Genomic DNA, 25,737 nt, shown 5'->3' with positions numbered 1-25,737 from the left:
ACACACACACACACACACACACACACACACACACACACACACACACACACACACACACACACACCAGTCTGGACAGGAAGAGTTAGAGGAGAGGGACTCTAATCCACCCGGATCCTACGGGATTTCCTGACGTGTGTGTGTGTGTGTGTGTGTGGACCATATCCTCATGCTGACCTTAACACACACACACACACACACACACACACACACACACACACACACACACACACACACACACACACACACACACACACACACACACACACACACACACACACACACACACACACACACACACACACACACACACACACACACACACACACACACACAACTGTAAAAGTCAGATGACAGATCAGAAGTATGAAGGTAATTGGTCGTTGACGAAATTGTTTCTCATATTTTGTGTGTGTGTGTGTGCATGTGTGTGTGTGTGTGTGTGTGTGTGTGTGTGCGTGTGTGTGCGTGTGTTTGTCGTCCTTATCCAAGCACATGTATCTTAATCATAACCTGTTTAGTAGTAATAACGTTTGAGATCAAATCCCTGACTTAACATGGATTTTGACGAAAGGAACTGAAGGAAACGATAACAAAGGAAGAAGGAAATGAGAAACAAGGAAATAAGAGAAGAAGAGGGGAAGCACAAGAGAGGATGAGGATACATGAGGAAGGACATGAGGACATATAGGACAATAAGGAGGAAGGAGCTGTGATTGAGGAGAACATGTAGAAGTAAAGGAGGAAATAGGGAAGGAAGAAAGGACATGAAAAGGTTAGGAGGAAGGATGCAAATATATAAAATAAAGGTTTAAAGGTGAGGATTTAAACGTATACTCAGATCTGTTTAAACTTCAAACTGCTGAGAGAGATCGCATAAGGTAGCTGGAAACACTCAGCATATATCAGGATGTCAGCGGTGCGTCTGTGATTTCTGATTGCACCTGAAGGCAGCATCGGTCGCGGGGGTAAATCATGTAAAGGCGCTTCTGAAGGAATACATTCCCCGTGGTTTCCTGGAGGCTGTTCTCGTGAAGATTGCATTTTCCCAGCGATGAAAGTCCGTCACCGCCGCCTGACCTCGGGAGAGCAGCGGGCAGCGGCGAGGAGACGACATCTCAGCCTTTGATTCGGCCGCCTCTCATTTCAAAACATGGCGGCGTTTGGTGACAAGTTTTTTTTAATCTTGGAGCTTCTTCTTCTCCGCCGCGGGGAAGAGACGAGCGACGGATGAAAGGAGGGAGAAAACCATGCTGGGATCTGACACACACACACACACACCCCCCCCCCCCCCCCACACACACACACACACACACACACACACACACCCACACCCACACACGTCAGGTCTCAACTTCGGCAAGATGTCAGGACTCTTTTTAAAAAGGGATAAAATGAAAATGAAAATCTGTTGAATTCAGCATCAAACTCCGCCGTCTTCCTCGTCCCTCCTTCATCATCATCATCTTCATCACTCCGAGGGCTTTGCCGGTCCGAAGGGTCCGACCATCTTCATGGCTGCGTAGTTCTGGAGGAGGGAAAGAGAAACAGACGCAGGACGTTACTTTCTTTCTAAGATGGAGCAACTGTTAACAAACCAAGAGTTAATAAAGTTTTCTGATTCTGATATTTCACTCACGTTTTTTAAAATGTTTTAAGACACTTTATTTACTCTTTCATGTCCCTGATTTAGATTGGATTTATATTAGTGTATGTCTTGGTATTTGTGCATGTTCTTGTAGAAGTTCTCTACGCCACATCCTTCCCACTTCATCTCTTGGCACGTCTAAAATAATCTCATAGCTATACGCTTTCTAATGAAGGAGAAATTGCACGAAGAACAATCTAGAAATTAAACTAAAAATTGAGCCTAAAGTTGTACGAATTCTTCACATTCCTCCGTCAACGCACCACAACAGTTTCTTTCTCTCACACACACACACACACACACACACACACACACACACACACACACACACACACACACACACACACACACACACACACACACACACACACACACACACACACACACACACACACACACACACACACACACACACACACACACACACACACACACACACACACACACACACACACACACACACACACACACACACACACAGCCTGACTCCCACTCACCGGGAAGGAGTAGAGGAAGACTCCGAGGAAGAGGAAGACGAGGAAGAAGATGATGAAGAGGATGATGAACCACTTCCAGCGCCTCCACAGGATGAACTTCAGCGTCTTGAAGGGGGAGGAGAACCACAGGAAGGAGGTGTCCGGACGCCTGGAGGGGGGCAGAGCGTCAGAGCGTGTGTGTGTGTGCGTGTGTGTGTGTGTGTGTGTGCGTGTGTGTGTGTGTGTGTGACTCACTGAGGCTCCTCCAGGTGGGGGTTCATGTTGGGTTCGTCCCTCCCGACCCCCGCTGGTCTCTCCTCGTGTTCCTGCTCCGTCACGATCTCCAGAGACATCTCCACCTTCCCCTGAACCAGAGACATGCTAATGAGCTAACGTGCTAACGTGGTGTGAAGTCTTTGCTACTTTGTGTGTGTGTGTGCGAGATTTGGGAGAAGATGAGGAAGAACAGAAGAAGTAAAGTAGTAATGAAAGAAGAGATGAGAAGAAGGAAGGAGAGGGGAAGCGTGTGTGTGTGTGTGTGTGTGTGTGTGTGTGTGTGTGTGTGTGTGTGTCTCACCGCGACGCTCCTCTCTCCGTTCAGCACGCAGCTGCAGGGCCACCAGCCTCTCACAGTCTTCTGCTCGAACAGAGACACCAGCTTCCCCCCCGCCTGCTGAAGAAGCTGGAGGTCGCATTTCTCCGGAGACTTGGCCGGACGCAGCATGTGGTTCAGGTCCAACACCAGGTGACCTGCGGGGGGACGTTCACAGGACGTTAAGACAGAGCTACGGGAGGCCATCTGTAACATCGGTCCACATAAGGCAGGGGTGTCAAACGCCTTCATTTTAAGTGGTCGGCAAGAGCTCTGAAAAGAATATAACTATCCGGTTAAATGCTTGTTGTCCATAAACTACATGTCCCACAATCAGTGGCGACTGGTCATTAGGGACACAGCCCCACCTAGTGTCAGCAGAAAGTATTAAAATAATGATTACAACAAAATGCAAAAAAAAAAAATATATAAAATATATTGTAAGATCATGTTTAATCATCTGATTCGTCTCATTGCTGTTTTAGTCTGTGCTCTTCTAATTAGTGTCTACAGTGTGTGCCTATTGAGCTGTTTAGAGCCATGTGGGACACAACCCGATCCTGCCCCTCCCTCTCACTGTCTAAGTGAACGGTGACTGTAAAAACTACACTGCGCATGCTCAGAGTATTTTCCTATTTAATGTGTGTGGCAACAAATAATGACCATAGGGGCAAAGTGCTGCCATCCCCACCATACGTCATCTCACATCATTCAGAGCTGATTGGCTGTAAGTACGTGTGCCGCGAAAAGTGTGGCGTGTGAAGAGGAGGAGAGAGAGAGCTGCAGTGAGGCGTCCTAAAACCAGGAAGTAAACTGCGCATGGCTTCCCTCCACAAGAAAGCAACGAGGTTTCTCCATAGGATTTTAGAAAATAGCTCAAAATAAGATCTGTGGGAAACGTAGCTGTTAGATAAATGTACGTTTTGTTCAGCCGGATAATATCCACATGTCTACCCTACTTTTATCATTTTCGAATCATAAATCTATTGATTAGATTAGATTTATGATAGACTTTTGAAACTACAAGAAGATAAGGAGGACTTTTACAAAAAAGTAATAGAGATGTTTGTCCAGAAGGATAGGCAAATGGACTTCATCTTCAAGTCAAGGTAAGACTGCCATTGTATTGAAAATGGGATCTTACTAAAGAGAGAACAATTCAATATTTAAATGATAAAATTACATTTTTTTGGGTATCCTTCTGTTGAACCGTCTGTTTAAAAGTAATTGAAGCATCAGACAAAAAAAGCTTTTGAAAATAATATTATATTTTGATTTAATATATTTGTAAACCTGAAGAGTCAGTGCCAGTGCCTCACCAGCCATGAACCTCTCTGCAGAAGCTTATATATAGACATCTGAGTTTTTTGTGCCCCACCACTTTGTACATATAGAAACGCCACTGCACACAATGCATCTTATTCTGTGACATGCACACGCAATTATTTGGCCCAGACTTCTGCTTTGAGACGTAGTTAGTGATGACGTTATCACCCTGTCCGATAATAATCCAATGCATAGGCAATAATGTAATATATTATGTTATATATATATCATAGAGCAGTGTGAGGAATGAAAAGGCATTAAAGAAAAGTCTTCAGAAAACATCAAATAATCCATCTCATCATGACAGGTAGACGTTATGATATTAGCCTGGAGATGCTTTTGGGAAACCACCGTCTGTGTGAGGCAGCCGTGTCAGCTGTCTTTAAAGTGGCTGATTAGTGAGTTCTCCTCCTTCCTCTGATCGGCGCTGACATTTAGCGCGGAGAGTCTTTCCAGAGAGCCGAGAGACTCGCCGGATTTACAGTCTGCGGTTCAGAGTGAGGAGCCGCGAACAGGAGGGACTCACACACACACACTACACACACACACACACACACACACACACACACACACACACACACACACACATCCACACACACACACACACACACACACACACACACACACACACACACACACACACACACACACACACACACACACACACACACACACACACACACACACATACTGTCTGTAACTCGTCACGGTTGATAACAGCAGGAATGATATCCCCGTTGGCCCTGAGGGGTCGTGCAAGAGGTCGCCATTGTCAGTATGTGCGTCTGTGTATTGTGTGTGTTCAGACGGTGTACGACTGATGTGTGTATGTCTCTTAATGTCCACTATGTTTGTACATGTATGCGGACCTGCAGGACGGAGTCCAGAACAAACGTCCTTACGGGGACAATAAAGTATATCGTATCAGTTACTACGCACAAAACGATCTTACTTCAAGGTCTTCAACTATCTGCATGACGGGAGGACAGAAAAACAAATCAAACGTCCCTTTGAGGAGACAGAGAAGTGTCTCATCGCAGCTAACATCGTGGAGGAGACGTTTGGATGGAGGAATCGGCGTCTTTCTGAAAATATATTCAGCAAGAAAAAGGTAGCGGGCGGCCGCCATCAGACAGGAGAGCTGCTGCTACCTGGACCAGAGCTATGATGGACACTGAGCTACAGGTGTTCAACCAGAGCTCTGGGTTCAGTGTCGTCTTCGTAGAGTCAGAACTTGAGCTGATCTCAGTAATGCTTTTGAGTAACCACTAAAAGAGGAGGGTTGCTTTAAAGGCCGGGCAGCGTCAGGGCGAAGGAGAGGCAGCATTTAGACAGCTTGGAATGAAGAGCGCCCCTCCTCAGCGTGAAATGTGCCAACACGGTGGAAACGGACGAGCGTTAATTCTGAAGATAAATGTTATCTCAGGTCCGAACGCACATGTGGTTCCCCTCAGAGCAGAGCAGCCTTTACATGTGCTTCTACGACCAGAGGGAAGACAAGGAGAGAGATGTACTCAAGTAGAAGTACAGATACTCGTGTTTAAACATACTCTGGAGAAAGTAGAAGTACTGACTAAACTTCTTTACTCAAGCGAAAGTAAAGAGGCTTTGAAGTGTCCTTCAGTAAAAAGTAACCATAACTAGCAGCTGCTTTAAAGAGTAGAAAGTACAGGTATTTGAGTTCAACATGTAAGAAGTAGAAAGTACAGGTATTTGAGTTCAACATGTAAGAAGTAGAAAGTACAGGTATTTGAGTTCAACATGTGAGAAGTAGAAAGTACAGGTATTTGAGTTCAACATGTAAGAAGTAGAAAGTACAGGTATTTGAGTTCAACATGTGAGAAGTAGAAAGTACAGGTATTTGAGTTCAACATGTAAGAAGTAGAAAGTACAGGTATTTGTGTTCAATGTGTAAGAAGTAGAAAGTACAGGTATTTGTGTTCAACATGTGAGAAGTAGAAAGTACAGGTATTTGTGTTCAAAGTGTAAGAAGTAGAAAGTACAGGTATTTGAGTTCAACATGTGAGAAGTAGAAAGTACAGGTATTTGAGTTCAACGTGTAAGAAGTAGAAAGTACAGGTATTTGAGTTCAACATGTAAGAAGTAGAAAGTACAGGTATTTGTGTTCAACATGTGAGAAGTAGAAAGTACAGGTATTTGAGTTCAACATGTGAGAAGTAGAAAGTACAGGTATTTGAGTTCAACATGAGAGAAGTAGAAAGTACAGGTATTTGAGTTCAACGTGTAAGAAGTAGAAAGTACAGGTATTTGAGTTCAACATGTGAGAAGTAGAAAGTACAGGTATTTGAGTTCAATGTGTAAGAAGTAGAAAGTACAGGTATTTGAGTTCAACATGTGAGAAGTAGAAAGTACAGGTATTTGTGTTCAACATGTAAGAAGTAGAAAGTACAGGTATTTGTGTTCAACATGTGAGAAGTAGAAAGTACAGGTATTTGAGTTCAACATGTGAGAAGTAGAAAGTACAGGTATTTGTGTTCAACATGTGAGAAGTAGAAAGTACAGGTATTTGTGTTCAAAGTGTAAGAAGTAGAAAGTACAGGTATTTGAGTTCAACATGTAAGAAGTAGAAAGTACAGGTATTTGTGTTCAACATGTAAGAAGTAGAAAGTACAGGTATTTGTGTTCAACATGTGAGAAGTAGAAAGTACAGGTATTTGAGTTCAACATGTGAGAAGTAGAAAGTACAGGTATTTGTGTTCAACATGTGAGAAGTAGAAAGTACAGGTATTTGAGTTCAACATGTAAGAAGTAGAAAGTACAGGTATTTGTGTTCAACATGTGAGAAGTAGAAAGTACAGGTATTTGTGTTCAAAGTGTAAGAAGTAGAAAGTACAGGTATTTGAGTTCAACATGTGAGAAGTAGAAAGTACAGGTATTTGAGTTCAACATGTAAGAAGTAGAAAGTACAGGTATTTGTGTTCAATGTGTAAGAAGTAGAAAGTACAGGTATTTGTGTTCAACATGTGAGAAGTAGAAAGTACAGGTATTTGTGTTCAAAGTGTAAGAAGTAGAAAGTACAGGTATTTGAGTTCAACATGTGAGAAGTAGAAAGTACAGGTATTTGAGTTCAACGTGTAAGAAGTAGAAAGTACAGGTATTTGTGTTCAATGTGTAAGAAGTAGAAAGTACAGGTATTTGTGTTCAACATGTGAGAAGTAGAAAGTACAGGTATTTGTGTTCAACATGTAAGAAGTAGAAAGTACAGGTATTTGAGTTCAACATGTAAGAAGTAGAAAGTACAGGTATTTGAGTTCAACATGTAAGAAGTAGAAAGTACAGGTATTTGTGTTCAACATGTAAGAAGTAGAAAGTACAGGTATTTGAGTTCAACATGTAAGAAGTAGAAAGTACAGGTATTTGAGTTCAACATGTGAGAAGTAGAAAGTACAGGTATTTGTGTTCAAAGTGTAAGAAGTAGAAAGTACAGGTATTTGAGTTCAACATGTAAGAAGTAGAAAGTACAGGTATTTGAGTTCAACATGTGAGAAGTAGAAAGTACAGGTATTTGAGTTCAACATGTAAGAAGTAGAAAGTACAGGTATTTGTGTTCAAAGTGTAAGAAGTAGAAAGTACAGGTATTTGAGTTCAACATGTAAGAAGTAGAAAGTACAGGTGTTTGAGTTCAACATGTAAGAAGTAGAAAGTACAGGTATTTGGGTTCAACATGTGAGAAGTAGAAAGTACAGGTATTTGGGTTCAACATGTGAGAAGTAGAAAGTACAGGTATTTGGGTTCAACATGTGAGAAGTAGAAAGTACAGGTATTTGAGTTCAACATGTGAGAAGTAGAAAGTACAGGTATTTGAGTTCAACATGTGAGAAGTAGAAAGTACAGGTATTTGGGTTCAACATGTGAGAAGTAGAAAGTACAGGTATTTGGGTTCAACATGAGAGAAGTAGAAAGTACAGGTATTTGTGTTCAACATGTGAGAAGTAGAAAGTACAGGTATTTGGGTTCAACATGTGAGAAGTAGAAAGTACAGGTATTTGGGTTCAACATGTGAGAAGTAGAAAGTACAGGTATTTGAGTTCAACATGTGAGAAGTAGAAAGTACAGGTATTTGTGTTCAAAGTGTAAGAAGTAGAAAGTACAGGTATTTGAGTTCAACATGTGAGAAGTAGAAAGTACAGGTATTTGAGTTCAACGTGTAAGAAGTAGAAAGTACAGGTATTTGTGTTCAATGTGTAAGAAGTAGAAAGTACAGGTATTTGTGTTCAACATGTGAGAAGTAGAAAGTACAGGTATTTGTGTTCAACATGTGAGAAGTAGAAAGTACAGGTATTTGAGTTCAACATGTAAGAAGTAGAAAGTACAGGTATTTGAGTTCAACATGTAAGAAGTAGAAAGTACAGGTATTTGTGTTCAACATGTAAGAAGTAGAAAGTACAGGTATTTGAGTTCAACATGTGAGAAGTAGAAAGTACAGGTATTTGAGTTCAACATGTAAGAAGTAGAAAGTACAGGTATTTGTGTTCAACATGTGAGAAGTAGAAAGTACAGGTATTTGTGTTCAACATGTAAGAAGTAGAAAGTACAGGTATTTGTGTTCAACATGTAAGAAGTAGAAAGTACAGGTATTTGTGTTCAACATGTAAGAAGTAGAAAGTACAGGTATTTGAGTTCAACATGTAAGAAGTAGAAAGTACAGGTATTTGTGTTCAACATGTGAGAAGTAGAAAGTACAGGTATTTGAGTTCAACATGTGAGAAGTAGAAAGTACAGGTATTTGGGTTCAACATGTAAGAAGTAGAAAGTACAGGTATTTGGGTTCAACATGTGAGAAGTAGAAAGTACAGGTATTTGGGTTCAACATGTGAGAAGTAGAAAGTACAGGTATTTGAGTTCAACATGTGAGAAGTAGAAAGTACAGGTATTTGTGTTCAAAGTGTAAGAAGTAGAAAGTACAGGTATTTGAGTTCAACATGTGAGAAGTAGAAAGTACAGGTATTTGAGTTCAACGTGTAAGAAGTAGAAAGTTCAGGTATTTGTGTTCAACATGTGAGAAGTAGAAAGTACAGGTATTTGGGTTCAACATGTAAGAAGTAGAAAGTACAGGTATTTGTGTTCAACATGTGAGAAGTAGAAAGTACAGGTATTTGGGTTCAACATGTAAGAAGTAGAAAGTTCAGGTATTTGTGTTCAACATGTGAGAAGTAGAAAGTACAGGTATTTGGGTTCAACATGTAAGAAGTAGAAAGTACAGGTATTTGTGTTCAACATGTAAGAAGTAGAAAGTACAGGTATTTGAGTTCAACATGTGAGAAGTAGAAAGTACAGGTATTTGAGTTCAACATGTAAGAAGTAGAAAGTACAGGTATTTGTGTTCAACATGTGAGAAGTAGAAAGTACAGGTATTTGTGTTCAACATGTAAGAAGTAGAAAGTACAGGTATTTGTGTTCAACATGAGAGAAGTAGAAAGTACAGGTATTTGTGTTCAAAGTGTAAGAAGTAGAAAGTACAGGTATTTGTGTTCAACATGTGAGAAGTAGAAAGTACAGGTATTTGTGTTCAAAGTGTAAGAAGTAGAAAGTACAGGTATTTGTGTTCAACATGTGAGAAGTAGAAAGTACAGGTATTTGAGTTCAACATGAGAGAAGTAGAAAGTACAGGTATTTGAGTTCAACATGTAAGAAGTAAAAAGTACAGGTATTTGTGTTCAACATGAGAGAAGTAGAAAGTACAGGTATTTGAGTTCAACATGAGAGAAGTAGAAAGTACAGGTATTTGTGTTCAACAGTGTAAGAAGTAGAAAGTACAGGTATTTGTGTTCAACATGTGAGAAGTAGAAAGTACAGGTATTTGAGTTCAACATGTAAGAAGTAGAAAGTTCAGGTATTTGTGTTCAACATGTGAGAAGTAGAAAGTACAGGTATTTGGGTTCAACATGTGAGAAGTAGAAAGTACAGGTATTTGGGTTCAACATGTGAGAAGTAGAAAGTACAGGTATTTGTGTTCAACATGTGAGAAGTAGAAAGTACAGGTATTTGAGTTCAACATGTAAGAAGTAGAAAGTACAGGTATTTGTGTTCAACATGTAAGAAGTAGAAAGTACAGGTATTTGAGTTCAACATGTGAGAAGTAGAAAGTACAGGTATTTGAGTTCAACATGTAAGAAGTAGAAAGTACAGGTATTTGTGTTCAACATGTGAGAAGTAGAAAGTACAGGTATTTGAGTTCAACATGTGAGAAGTAGAAAGTACAGGTATTTGAGTTCAACATGTAAGAAGTAGAAAGTACAGGTATTTGTGTTCAAAGTGTAAGAAGTAGAAAGTACAGGTATTTGAGTTCAACATGTGAGAAGTAGAAAGTACAGGTATTTGGGTTCAACATGTGAGAAGTAGAAAGTACAGGTATTTGTGTTCAACATGTGAGAAGTAGAAAGTACAGGTATTTGAGTTCAACATGTAAGAAGTAGAAAGTACAGGTATTTGAGTTCAACATGTAAGAAGTAGAAAGTACAGGTATTTGTGTTCAACATGTAAGAAGTAGAAAGTACAGGTATTTGAGTTCAACATGTGAGAAGTAGAAAGTACAGGTATTTGAGTTCAACATGTAAGAAGTAGAAAGTACAGGTATTTGAGTTCAACATGAGAGAAGTAGAAAGTACAGGTATTTGTGTTCAATGTGTAAGAAGTAGAAAGTACAGGTATTTGAGTTCAACATGTGAGAAGTAGAACGTACAGGTATTTGAGTTCAACATGTAGAGAAGTAGAAAGTACAGGTATTTGTGTTCAACATGTGAGAAGTAGAAAGTACAGGTATTTGAGTTCAACGTGTAAGAAGTAGAAAGTACAGGTATTTGAGTTCAACATGTAAGAAGTAGAAAGTACAGGTATTTGTGTTCAACATGAGAGAAGTAGAAAGTACAGGTATTTGTGTTCAATGTGTAAGAAGTAGAAAGTACAGGTATTTGAGTTCAACATGTGAGAAGTAGAAAGTACAGGTATTTGAGTTCAACATGAGAGAAGTAGAAAGTACAGGTATTTGTGTTCAACATGTGAGAAGTAGAAAGTACAGGTATTTGAGTTCAACGTGTAAGAAGTAGAAAGTACAGGTATTTGAGTTCAACATGTGAGAAGTAGAAAGTACAGGTATTTGGGTTCAACATGTAAGAAGTAGAAAGTACAGGTATTTGAGTTCAACATGTAAGAAGTAGAAAGTACAGGTATTTGAGTTCAACATGTGAGAAGTATAAAGTACAGGTATTTGAGTTCAACATGTAAGAAGTAGAAAGTACAGGTATTTGGGTTCAACATGTGAGAAGTAGAAAGTACAGGTATTTGGGTTCAACATGTGAGAAGTAGAAAGTACAGGTATTTGAGTTCAACATGTGAGAAGTAGAAAGTACAGGTATTTGAGTTCAACATGTAAGAAGTAGAAAGTACAGGTATTTGTGTTCAAAGTGTAAGAAGTAGAAAGTACAGGTATTTGAGTTCAACATGTGAGAAGTAGAAAGTACAGGTATTTGGGTTCAACATGTGAGAAGTAGAAAGTACAGGTATTTGTGTTCAACATGTGAGAAGTAGAAAGTACAGGTATTTGAGTTCAACATGTAAGAAGTAGAAAGTACAGGTATTTGAGTTCAACATGTAAGAAGTAGAAAGTACAGGTATTTGTGTTCAACATGTAAGAAGTAGAAAGTACAGGTATTTGAGTTCAACATGTGAGAAGTAGAAAGTACAGGTATTTGAGTTCAACATGTAAGAAGTAGAAAGTACAGGTATTTGAGTTCAACATGAGAGAAGTAGAAAGTACAGGTATTTGTGTTCAATGTGTAAGAAGTAGAAAGTACAGGTATTTGAGTTCAACATGTGAGAAGTAGAACGTACAGGTATTTGAGTTCAACATGAGAGAAGTAGAAAGTACAGGTATTTGTGTTCAACATGTGAGAAGTAGAAAGTACAGGTATTTGAGTTCAACGTGTAAGAAGTAGAAAGTACAGGTATTTGAGTTCAACATGTAAGAAGTAGAAAGTACAGGTATTTGAGTTCAACATGTAAGAAGTAGAAAGTACAGGTATTTGTGTTCAACATGAGAGAAGTAGAAAGTACAGGTATTTGTGTTCAATGTGTAAGAAGTAGAAAGTACAGGTATTTGAGTTCAACATGTGAGAAGTAGAAAGTACAGGTATTTGAGTTCAACATGAGAGAAGTAGAAAGTACAGGTATTTGTGTTCAACATGTGAGAAGTAGAAAGTACAGGTATTTGAGTTCAACGTGTAAGAAGTAGAAAGTACAGGTATTTGAGTTCAACATGTGAGAAGTAGAAAGTACAGGTATTTGGGTTCAACATGTAAGAAGTAGAAAGTACAGGTATTTGAGTTCAACATGTAAGAAGTAGAAAGTACAGGTATTTGAGTTCAACATGTGAGAAGTATAAAGTACAGGTATTTGAGTTCAACATGTAAGAAGTAGAAAGTACAGGTATTTGGGTTCAACATGTGAGAAGTAGAAAGTACAGGTATTTGGGTTCAACATGTGAGAAGTAGAAAGTACAGGTATTTGGGTTCAACATGTGAGAAGTAGAAAGTACAGGTATTTGTGTTCAACATGTGAGAAGTAGAAAGTACAGGTATTTGGGTTCAACATGTGAGAAGTAGAAAGTACAGGTATTTGTGTTCAACATGTGAGAAGTCAAAGTAAAAAGTTGTCAGAAAAGTAAGTAGTGGAGTAAAGTACTGATACCAGAAAGATGTACTTAAGTACAGAAACGAGGTATTTGTACTCCACCACTTCCCCCCTCTGTTAGATTGAAAGACATGATGATGCACCTGGATCTCTTTTACAAAATAATAACGATCACGTGTTTCGCCGTGTGTTTTTACCGAGGTAGTCGTCGAAGGAGAACTTGTCGTTGTCCCAGATCTGGACGGTGAGTTTCGGAGCCACTTTAGTCTCGGCTTTATCCAGACTCCAGAAATGTTCCTGCAAACACACAGAGAGAAATCAGAGGGAATACAAGAGAGGATTTAACGCAAAGTTACACAAAAAATGTAGCTTCAAATATTCAAGTATTTGACAAAAAACGTCTTTAAACATTATTTAAATGTGACTTAAATTCCTAACCACAATGAATGAATGGCTTTATATTTGCCAAACGTCTTGTATGTGTTTTATTTATTTATTTTGTAATCCTAAAAACCGTTCTTTTTTACCATTTATTTTATTTTGATACTTCAATATGTCTGTTTTAAAGGCGTCAACAATATTTAGATTGAAGTGCTTCTGGGTCTTTGAACAGTATCCATAAACCCCTCTTCTTCTTGATGTAAGAAATTAGAGGATTTTAGGAGGAACAAATCAAGCGGCCACCTCTGGGTCTGTAAGGGTTAGCAATAAGGAAACGCCTTAAACCTGCATTCCTTCTAATATCCAGCAGGGGGCGACTCCTCCAGTTACAATATTGTATAGAAGTCTATGAGAAAACGGCCCTACTTCTCAAATGGAAATGTGCGTTTGTTGACTTAGATATTTGACAGTTACAACTTACTAAGCCAATGTGGAAGTGCCTTAGACATGCATTCTCTGTAATATCCAGCAGGGGGCGACACCTCTGGCTGCATATGGACATGAACTTGTATAGAAGTCTATGAGAAAATTAACGACTTCTCACTTGATTCATTAACTCAGTAGACATACTGTGTGTGTGTGTGTGTGTGTGTGTGTGTGTGTGTGTGTGTGTGTGTCTGTGTGTGTGTGTGTGTGTGTGTGTGTGTGTGTGTGTGTGTGTGTGTGTGTGTGTGTGGGTGTGTGTCTGTATGTGTGTGTATGTGTGTGTGTATGTGTGTGTGTGTGTGTGTGTGGGTGGGTGTGTGTGTATGGGGGTGTGTGTGTGTGTCTGTCTGTCTGCCTGTGTGTGTGGTGTGTGTGTGTCTGGGCGTGTGTGTGTGTGTGTGTGTGTGTGTGTGTGTGTGTGTGTGTGTGTGTGTGTGTGTGTATGTGTGCGTGTGTGTGTGTCTGTCTGTCTGTCTGTGTGTGTGGTGTGTGTGTATGTGTGTGTGTCTCGGTGTGTGTGTCTGGCATCCTCGATATTGAGAAACACCCTCTATATCGGCTCTAATGGCCTCCTTCCTTCTTCTTATATCACATTGCCTCTGCAGAGTTATGGATCTCATGTTTGTGAAGATTTAAAGACGGTACCTTTCTGTCGATCACACACAGCTGCTCTGCTGGCAGGAAGTGGAAAGGGAACAGGAATCTGAAGTTGAAGTTTCCCTCTCCTCCCAGAGAGCGATAATGGACGTCTGTCTTCTGTTTGTTGTGTTCGTGACCGTCCATCCAGCTGAGAGAGAATCACAAGGAAACATGAAGATCAAATACTTTGGTTTCAAAAGGGTTTAAAGAAGAATAAATGCAGACAGAGGCGTCTATGATGTACCTTTCTTTCTTTTTAAACATATTCTTTATTAGCTATTTTCTCACATTCCCCTTTACATCCAATAATACCAATAATAATACATACAATAGGAAAAATATCCACATACCAGAATATTTCAAAAATAGAAATTCCTCATTTTAAAGAAGCCATATTATATTATTTTGGGGTGTCACACAGTAGTGTTAATTTTGTCAGCTACTTTTAAATGTAGTCTTAGTCCTGAAATGGAACTGCTGGGGAAAAAACTGACTATCAGAGATGTAATATTCCGTCAACGATATTGCATGTTGATTTCGTTACAGTTATTGTTTAAGCCAGAGTCACACTATCCCGAAATTGACACCAGATGAAGGAAATGTTCAAATTCGGCGCTGATAGTAACAACATCGGGCCATTCGTGAGGGCATCTTAAGAGTTGAGTGGAGTTTCTCAGGCTCCGGCAGCAACTTCGTGAGCGGTGGCAAAATCTTTGGCATTACCGAAGGACCTAGCGAAGGTTCATTTCCGTGTTGAATTCGTGTGTCCATTTTGCCCTTCGTAAGGCATCTTGAGGGTATCTTGTCAAATCGTGGCATCTTCGTGCGATCATCGGTGCCATCGGGCATTTTCCGCCTCACGAAGACAATAGGAAGGAAACAAGAAGCTGCCCGATTGTCTTAGGAAGGCGACACGACTACGTGAAGCCCTCGCAATGCCGTCGTGTAGCCATCGTATTAAAGTACAACTTGTGTTCTGTGAAACTGAAAAATATATTACATTGTTTTTGTTACTTGCGTTGCAGTTGTATGTCTTAAATGTAATTTGGGTTAACTTCCTGTTTTATTTAGATGCTTTTATTTTGAAGGCGAGTTTACGCTGTTGACAGGAAGTTGTTGTTGCTATGGAAACAACATGACGGAGTGTGTGGTTCGGGTGCCATCGTGTGGCCTTCTGGAGACATCGTACTTGTTTCGGCCGTTGACCAAGTTCGGGGCCATCTTCGTGCGAAATTCACAATTCCATATTCGTGTGTCCATCTGGTGTCAATGTCGGGACAGTTTGACGCCAGCCTTACTGACGTCGGTGCGTCTCGTCATCGTCTCGTCTTAGTCATGGAAAAAAATGGGCGTTGACGAATACATTTCGTCATAGTTTTAGTCAACGAAATGAACACTATCGCACAGTCCTCTTGATGTACCTTTTAACGTAGATGTCGCTCATCTTCTCCCCGGTGAGGCTGATATCATCCAGGATAACGTCGCTGGTGTTCCAGATGATGCAGCGCAGGAACAACCTGAAGAGAAAACCCAAATATAGATACATTTAGTGGGTTTGTCTAGTGATTTAATAACACTCTGACACTGGCAAGTAACTGAGAAAATGATTGATATTTAGGAATCGATTGATGGAAAATAAAGGCTTTTACACTCATTTTGATTAAACAACACAACAATGCTGAATGTTAGCCTGGAAATATCGCATTTGTAAATAACATATTTATTTTGAAAACAAAAGCAGCCCCTGTGGTTTAAGGCCATGCCAGTGAAGAGAGTAACACGACTATATGGATTACTAAGTAACTCAATAATTGACATATCGATTAGTTGGTTCATTGACTGGTGAACTAAACCAATGAACTGATTGATTGGCTGATCCACTGACTGTGTGTGTGTGTGTGTGTGTGTGTGTGTGTGTGTGTGTGTGTGTGTGTGTGTGTGTGTGTGCCTACTTATTGGCTTTGCGTGGTGTGATGTTGAACGGAGCTCCAGGGGGTCCCATGGACTTTGGGAACAGATCGACCCACATCATCAGACGACCCTGACGGACAGCGACAACAACCAATCAGAAGCCCGGAATACATAATACTGAGTGTGTGTGTGTGTGTGTGTGTGTGTGTGTGTGTGTGTGTGTGTGTGTACCTGCTCTATCTCTGGCTGTAGAGGACTGTATAACGCTCGGCTCTCCACGTGTTCAGGAACCAGTCCCAGCTTCCTCAGGATGTGGAGAGACAGACGCTCCTTCAGAGGACCGAGGTGACGCTTGGACACGATCTTGTCCTCTGGAAACACACACACACACACACACACACACACACACACACACACACACACACACACACACACACACACACACACACACACACACACACACACACACACACACACACACACACACACACACACACACACACACACACACACACACACACACACAGGTTTAAGTGTAGGTCATAGCACTCCTTAAATTACTGTTAAACTCTGAGTGGAGGATGGAAACACAGAGGACTGGGAGGAGAGAGGTTCATAGGAATGATGTATTATTCATACACACACACACACACACACACACACACACACACACACACACACACACACACACACACACACACACACACACACACACACACACACACACACACACACACACACACACACACACACACACACACACACACTAAGCCGTTCGTTGGTCTCTGCATTACATATGAAGGAGGAAAATGTGTGTTGCCTCCAAGCGAAGCTAAAATATCACGTCAAAGGTTTATGAGTCTGAACTCAGAGTCACCTTTAGAGGAGAGGAAAGAGGAGAGGAAAGAAGACGACAAAGAAAGAGAGGAAGAGACAAGTAAAAGGAGAGTTAAGGAGAAAGCTAAATGAGAAAATAGGGGAAGACGGATGGAAAGGGGAGTGAATACGTTGAGAGAAAGAGATTCGAATTGAGAAAGGATATGAAAAGTGAGGAGGAGAAGGTGAGAGGAAGGGATAAATGAAGAGAAAAGGAAACGATGAGGAAATGTGGAAGCAAAAGTTGAGAAACTAAATTTGATGAAGAAAAAACGACAGAGAAAACATGAGAAAAGTGAACAGGGGAATACAAAGGTTTGAGATAAAAGGTAAAGAATAGAGACGATGAGTTAAAGTGGACGAAGAACCCGGGAGATTAAACCAGACGAGAAAAAGAAAACAGAGAGACAAGCGAGAGGCAAAAAGGGAAAGCTCAATCGAGGAGAAAGTAAAAAAAAAGAACTAAAACGAGAGGAAGGAGAGAAAGAAGATCTCGGCCAATTAGCAGCTAATGATGACGGACAGCAGGCTGACGCACGGTAACCGCGGCAACTGTGGAAAGAAAAACGCAGCGGCGCTCCTCGCTGACCGAGAGACGACCACCATCCATGTTGACGTTGGCCGAAACACACACACACACACACACACACACACACACACACACACACACACACACACACACACACACACACACACACACACACACACACACACACACACACACACACACACACACACACACACACACACAACACACACACACACACACACACACACACACACACACACACACACACACACACACACACACACACACACACACACACACACAGAGTTGTACCATAAATCACCAGAACGACAACCATGACCTTGCATCGCACCGGCATAAAACGTGTGTGTGTGTGCGTGTGTGTGTGTGTGTGTGTGTGTGTGTGTGTGTGTGTGTGTGTGTGTGTTGAACATTTATCTCATAGCTCCGCTCTCCAGGTGGTCCTGTGGTTAGTTCTGCAGTTTTGGAAGCAGAGGAGGAAATGGAGGAGAGGTAGATACAGATGTGGGGAAAAGATGGATTAAGAAGAAGAAGAAAGGAAATAAAGATCAAGGAAAGGAAGTAGGAAAGGAGTGGAAAAGGGAATACAGAGAAAACAAGAAAGACGAAATAATGGAGGAGAGAAGAGGGTTCAAAAAGGAAAGAGAGAAGGAGAGATTGGTGATGGGATGAAGGAGATATAACGATGGATTTAAAGGAGACGAAGAAGGGGAGAAACACAAGGAGACATCGGGGAAAAGGAAAGGATAGAAGAGGTAGTAAAGGGAATGAGAAATATGGATGTAAGGATGTAAAATAGAAAGAGAGACAATGACAGGGAGGAGGATGAGGCGGATATGGAAATGTACTAAAATAAAAAGTTGATATCTGAGAGTGCAAGACAGAAAAATAAAAGCTGCTGTAATGATTCATCTGTTTGCACGAAATGGCTGAGAAGGGGGATATTGGGAGGTTTTTAGGGCATCACACACACAAGCATTTCTGTCTCTGCAAACTCCAAACACTTGAATTCTAGCATCCATCATAGATTTCTTCATTTATGGAGTTTTTAGTGTCTGTTTTATACATACTTTTTTCTTTTGTATGCATGTTTCTTAGTTAACATTATCAGTGGTTTTCAAACTGTGAGGCGTGAAAGAAAGACAGACAGACGGACGGACGGAGAGACAGAGAGACAGACAGACAGACGGAAATACGGACAGACGGACAGACAGACAGACAGGAGGACAGAGAGACAGAGACGGACAGAGAGACAGACGGACGGACGGACAGACAGACAGAGAGACAGAGAGACAGAGACAGAGAGACAGACGGACGGACGGAACAGACAGACAGACAGACAGACAGACAGAGAGACAGAGAGACAGAGACGGACAGAGAGACAGACAGACGGACGGACAGACAGACAGACAGAGAGACAGAGACGGACAGAGAGACAGACGGACGGACGGACAGACAGACAGACAGACAGACAGAGAGACAGAGAGACAGAGACGGACAGAGAGACAGACGGACGGACAGACAGACAGAGAGACAGAGACGGACAGAGAGACAGACAGACGGACGGACAGACAGAGAGACAGAGAGACAGAGACGGACAGAGAGACAGACACACAGACAGACAGACGGACAGACAGACAGACAGACAGACAGACAGACAGACAGACAGGTAGGTCGGTCGGTCGGTCGGTCGGTCGGTCGGTCGGTCGGTAGGTAGGTAGGTCAACTCAATAAGAGAAATTAAGTGTTAAGACATTAGAAATAAACAGTCCAAAATATTTCTGAAATAGAAATAATAATTATAAACTGAGTTAATTAAGCCGTCTTTTGCTCTTTTCTGCTGTAACAATGTAAATGTCCCCTCTGTTGGACGAATGAAGGTATTCTGATTGTGATTCTGATATGTTTTATTGATCGTTGGTCTCTCACCCAGGTCTGCAGCGGAGTATCTGATTCCTCTGAAGACCACCACGTCCTCCTGGTAGATCGGCCTCTTCAGGTTCCTGCGCTCACACACTCTGAGCAGCAGCTGCCGGGGGGTCAGCTGGTGCCTCCACTGGTTCACCCCCGACCTGAACATTACAAAATATTAGATAAAAGAAAGGATGAGACAAAGAAATGGACTGAAAGAAGGCGGGACAACATTATTTATCATACAGTTTCTGGTTATTTGGCTTTAAAGGTCTCCTATCATGCAAAATGCACTTTGTGATGTCTTCTCTCCATCAACATGTGTCCCCGGTGTGTCGGGGAACTCACGCAGCGTCAGGAAATAAAACCCTCTCTTTTCCTCCGTACCCAAATCTCTAAAAACGGGGAACAACGGAGCTGATCCAGATTTGCGTCCGATATGACGTAACATCTGAAATGTGGACCCACGGCCCAATCAGAAACGTTGCTGTCAGAAACAACGCCCGACTGTTTTGGACGTAATATGGTCGGTGTTTACATTAGCATCGCTAACACTCAAGCTAACCTGTACTGGAGAGCATGTGTGTGAAGAAGCAGGAAGTAAAAAGGTACTTTGTAGTAAACCCGTAAGAGAAAAAACATTTGAGCTCCATACTGTTTCAGAAATAATCCTTGATGTGGTTTTGAACATGATATCGCGTTTCATCACATTTTTAAAGCTATAGACCCAGAATCAGCACTTTAGAAACAGGAAGTGAAATAGAGGGATACGAGGCATGGCTAGAATGGGTGACATGTTTTTTATATACTTGTATATATATGAGACCTATAATATATGCCTAGTATAATAGGAGACCTTTAACACTTTAGATATATATATATACTGGTTCACCCCCGACCTGATGAGAACAAAATAACATAATATCATATAAAATAAAGGAAGAGACAAAGAAAGTGTTAAAGTTTCAGAAAGAGACCAATCTAGACTAAAGGAGACCAAGTTTCTTATTGTTCTGGTATTTTCAGCCCCTGTACAGGACTTGGTTAAATTCCTACCTTTAGACTTTAGATATATATATATTGATTTAAATATTTATCATTTAGTTTCTGGTTATGAGCCTGTAAGTTTCGCAGCCTGTGTACTCACAGGCTGTAGGACTGCGGCAGACCACATGCGGCTCCGTGTCTGGACAGGAAGCGGTTCTCCAGGTCGATCAGCGTCTCTCCGATCTTCTCGTCTTTGCTCAGCATGTCGTGGTCGTACAGCATCACTTTCAGGTCTTTATCCAGAGGGAGGGAGCAGGAGATCTCGAACATCCTGCAGGGAAACACGAGACAACAGTCTGAGGAATCTCCGGGGTTTTTATCAGAGAGAAATGACATTAAAACCGGAACGGGCGAGAGATTGGCTCATCTTGCTGTTGCTGCTTTAACACCTAAATGTTCCTCTATGGGGGATAATAAAGCGTTATCTTATCGAAGCTTTCATTTATGCCCACACAAAATAACTTGTAAATGAATTGAAACTAAAGATTGGACATAAATAAGGTCTAGGCTGGTTTAAGGAACAAGAAAATGTAAAATGTCGTCAATAGGACTCTGAATATTCAGCCGTCACTGAGAGTCTGAGCCATCTGAGATCCCATTGGGATTGGTGTGTGTGTGTGTGTGTGTGTGTGTGTGTGTGTGTGTGTGTGTGTGTGTATGTGTGTGTGTCCTTGTATTACTATACTTGTGGGGACCTACATCTGTTTACATAGTCACATGTGGGGACTGGCTTCCCTTATGCGGACAAATCGGAGGACCCCATAAGTCTCCAGGAAATGCATGTAAGTCAATGTAATGTCCCCTGAAGTGATGTATACATGGTATGTGTGTGTGTGTGTATGTGTGTGTGTGTGTGTGTGTGTGTGTGTGTGTGTGTGTTTCCAGCAACCCCTACTACTTCAAAGGTGATCAGAAAGTGACTAACACGTTAAAGATGAATCCATCACGCTGCTGAAGCCTGCAGTAAATCACACTGTTCACCTCGTGGAAAACCCTGCTTTAGTTTCACTCTCATGAGTCATGTGTCCACCCATCATTAGCGTGCTAAATGAGCAGGAGAATAACCCCGAGTAACCACCCATCTCTCCGTTTTTAAAGTAACTAAAACCACCAAAGTTAAACTGAGTGAGAAGCAGCAACATGTGGTTTTCCTTTGGGTCCGTGACAACTAAAGCGAATATTTACTGAAATGAGGGGCCTTAAGCTAACAGTCTGACACCTGGTGAGAGCTTTAACATGACCTTGTTATACATCAGAATGCTGCAAAACACCTGTGTCTATACGTACATGGTGCGTATTCTTTAATACATGGGTCTGTGTTGTGTTTCAGGATATTGATGAATTGGAGGCTATTAAAACTTGAGAATAAGACAAAAGTCGCTCAGCATGGAACCTAACTACGTGGCTAAAACTATAAACTCAAATGTATTTTAAAAAGACCATCAGAAACACTCTAACCTGTGAAACAATCGTATTAGTTATCAAGCTTTCGGTCAACATTACACGAACTGGCCTTGATGAAGGTCTGAACAAAAGCGTGCTTATAACGAAAGATTTTTGTGCGGATTCGATACGAGGGAGATCTGTTCTTTAAGGATGAAGCAGAAATTGGCAAAAGTGGACACTTACAGGATGAACAACAACATATGCATCTTGTAAGTAAAAACAATACGTCAGACAGACGTTGTTGTTAGTGACGTGTGCATCATGTCTTGGAGGATACTGGGGATAAAACGGGATTCGACTTAAGACATTGAAGGTCTTGAGAATCCTGATTTCAAAGAGGTTAGTAGAAGTTAAAGGAACAAAAGGATACATCTAAATGGATTATTCCTTCCTTTTCCATCTTCAGGCGCATTGGGGGTAATCGACCAAGTGAAGTCGGACTTTACTCAAATTGCCTTTCTTAAAGTCTGGACTTCGACTTGTGTGTGAAGTCGTTTAGACGTTTAGTTTCTATTTTTAGGTCAAATCGATGTTACGTACTTCCCGAAAACTGGGTCCAGCGTGCAGGGGATGTAGTTCTCGTGGTCGTTGATGGTCTTTTTCCCCAGAGTGATCTTCACGTAGGGGTCGCACTGAAAACACAAGGAGAGAAACCGTCCATTAACACACACATTAAAACACATTTTATCTCATTCTTCCATCTTAATAATAACAACAATAACACTACAGGGGATTTTTATAAGATAAAGAAGTACAACTAAGACAAGGCGTTGTACATTAGAGAAATTAAAAGACTAGAAATAAACAATTCAAATAGAAATAGAAATAAAATAGCATTAAAAAAGCGCTTTTTCTAGTGCTAACAGTTAACACCCTTCAAAAGTTACTGACACAGAGTATAATATCTCTAAATATCCGGATGTTTCTCTACATGTTGTCATGGCGATGATATCAGTGCTTTGTTTTCCCGTTTCATTCTGAAAGGTGTGCACCCCCCTAGTTATGTCTGCTCTTACTTCCTGTCTCTGTGTTTCCCTCCTGTTTGATTGGCTGATTGTGATCACCTGTGTTTTTCCTCCCTCCCCACCTGTGTCTTTGTGATCACTCTTGCTGGTATTTAAATTCTAATCGTCTTTTGTAAGAAATTAAAATCAATGTTTAATGACGTAATTTAGTTTAAACATACTGTAAGCTTAAAACGGTTTTATTCGGAAAACATTTCATTTCCGGTTAGCATTGACTTGCAGCTAACAGTGTTGCTAAATGAATGTACAGTTTATTTTGAAAAGCTTTATTGAAAGGCGTCGCCGTTGTCAACAGTGACGTCACTTCCGGTTTTACGTTAACAATGATGATAGCCGTTAAAATGCATTAAATAAAAAGTCATGAATGAGTGTATGAGGAGAAGAGGCGTGTGGACCCTCTGAGTTACACGATATCGGACACAGAAGAACACGTGGAGGGAGGACCCCCTCCGTCAGAGGAGGAGCCAGGGATCAGATACAGAGATGTTCGTCTTCCCCCCACGAACATGGCGCCGTGTTCCTGAATCGCCCTGTTTGTTTCAAAACCACGTTACTTAATTAAAGTACTCTGTTTGTTAAGACTCGTAGCCTTGAAATAAAGGTATTTTCTGTGAAACCCGGTATCTGTCCTGCATCTGGGTCCTGCCTGAAAAGTCCATAATCATAAAGTGATTTCCTCCTGTTGAAATCATCTGTATTATATGATCATGTGCTGTAAGTCATAGTTTCATAATGTAGTATATCTCAAGAGACCTTTGTAGAGAACTAGCACACGTCTGTCTGCAGCGTGTTATCGAGCATAGGATCTTGTAACATGTGATTGCAAAAGGTCCAAAGGTATAGTGCTGTGTAAACTCAAAACAAGTGTATGAAACCTGTGAGACACATGCTGGCTCTTATACTGTTGTACAACAATATCATAATTCCTTCAATCAGTGTGTCTGTGTTTCTATTTGGTTGTATCTTGTTACGTCTTGAGTGTCTGAGGTTCCGCGACACTCCCTCCTCACCTTCCCGTTGGTGTCTTTGGGCTGCAGCCCTTGAGCCTGGATGACGTAGACTCGCACCACGCACTCCTCGTTGCCGTTGGGAGGAAGTTTCCTGAACTGTCGGGGGGGCGGAGGGGTCGAGGGGTCGTCTGGCAGCGGGTAGATCTTAAACATGCCCTGATGTGATGAAGGAAAGGAGACGAGACACAGTTAAAGAACAATTTAAACACTTCTTTTTGACGATGTTGACGTGATGTGGAAACTTTTGTGTTGTTTTCCTGTGTGCCGTTACGCCTGAATGTAAAACTTTCCCCTAACATGAGAACGACTTCTGCAACAACAGTAAGGTTTTAGTGATGATGCATTTGTTTTGGGAAGTAGTGAGCAGACAACGGGATAAAAGAGACTTGGATTATACCGCACTTGTGTTAAACTCTGTACCGATATAGTCTTATAATAATAAGCAGCCCCTTTTACTTCAATTAATTCAAGACTTTTCTCCGAGTTTTAAAATGTTGAGGTTGAAGTGTTCCTTTGATAATGCAGCGTAATACAATTAATTTAAACTAAAGAAAAGAAAATATGCAGAGGAACACCGAACGAACACAACTTAATAAAAATGAACTAAACAGAAAATAAAATAATGAATAAAGCTGAAAAAAGTAAAGCAATCCGATGTAATGTGCAAGCTTTTATCTCTATGTGCTTTCATGTCAATTTTGTATTCGTAATAATTGTGTTTTAATAAAATCTGTACTTGTGCTTAAACTGGGTTCATGTGGCTTGTCTCTTGTCTCTTCAAGTGTTCATTATAATAAATGTCCGTTGTCCCTTCTCTAAATTACATCTTAAGCTAACTTCTCACCTTGAACTCTCCCACCACTGAAGGGTCTTCTCCTTCGTCCTGAGTCTTTCCTCTCTGAAGTTTAAACGTCTGACAGAAATCTGACAGACCCCCAAAGCTCTCCACCTTCTCCAGCTCCCTGTCGTACACCTGAGGAAGAGGAGGAGGAAGACGAGAGGGGTTAATATCTGATGTTTAGATGAGTTGTTGAAACCTAAAAAGGATGATGCAAATGAAAGAAAATCTGGACCACAATCCCAGTGATCCTGCAACAAATAAGGCCCCGTCCACACGGAGACGAAACGGAGACGCTGTAGTACATATGCCTGGCCTGTAAGTGGCGCTGTACTTCCGCCACAAAATACACCAAAAGCGGCGAATAAGACCGATGACGATTATGATTATATTATATCATTTTTGTTGCTGATGGTTGTGGAAGAGCAGCTGTAAATGTTGCACTAAAATCTGTATCATGGTCAGTAGCGCCTGGAGGCCAAACGCAACCCTGTGATCCGCCATTGTTGTTGTTGGCGAAACACATCAGCAATGACGCGGGGGTGAGCAGGAGAGGTGGGGAGAGGCGGGGCTATGGCGTCATCGTTTTCAGGAAATGATCGTATAGGGCGTAGACACGGAGCCGCAAGCGTTTCGTCCTCAAATCTACCCACCTTGGGAGCCGTTATCAATGTGTATCGGATTCAGGCTCTGAATCCGCGTTTCCGTTTCGGCCTCGTGTGGACGAACTGTCTATAGAACGTTAGAGGATTCAACTGATATCGTCTCCGTGTGGACGGGGCCTAAAGGCTTTGGGACACCAAGCCGATTTCGGCCGTCGATAGATGTCTGGCCGCCGATGAGCGTCCTGTCGCCCTACTCAGATTGGTGTGTCCCTCACCGTTGAGTCTTTTCGGCCGTGCCGACACCTTCCGCTCCCGATTGAACAT

General features: G+C 41.3%; 1 protein-coding gene across 1 annotated transcript; it reads right to left on the bottom strand.

Moving 5' to 3' along the window:
* On the bottom strand, positions 1–25,737 carry LOC117440766 (dysferlin-like). Its single transcript, XM_071202115.1, has 15 exons — positions 25,609–25,737; positions 24,815–24,943; positions 23,971–24,126; positions 22,476–22,567; positions 20,590–20,760; positions 19,461–19,603; positions 16,337–16,476; positions 16,147–16,235; positions 15,616–15,711; positions 14,201–14,342; positions 12,886–12,985; positions 2,699–2,871; positions 2,377–2,486; positions 2,143–2,290; positions 1–1,525 (listed from the first exon to the last, which is right to left on the bottom strand). Exons 1-15 carry the CDS (start codon positions 25,735–25,737, stop codon positions 1,469–1,471), a joined length of 1,875 nt encoding a protein of 624 aa, XP_071058216.1. The 3' UTR covers positions 1–1,468.

The sequence above is a fragment of the Pseudochaenichthys georgianus genome, unplaced genomic scaffold (genome assembly GCF_902827115.2).
Source record: "Pseudochaenichthys georgianus unplaced genomic scaffold, fPseGeo1.2 scaffold_1187_arrow_ctg1, whole genome shotgun sequence".
In the NCBI taxonomy this organism is placed as follows: domain Eukaryota; kingdom Metazoa; phylum Chordata; class Actinopteri; order Perciformes; family Channichthyidae; genus Pseudochaenichthys; species Pseudochaenichthys georgianus.
The sequence above is the reverse complement of the archived record's forward strand: the minus strand, read 5'-3'. Positions and strand labels throughout refer to the sequence as shown.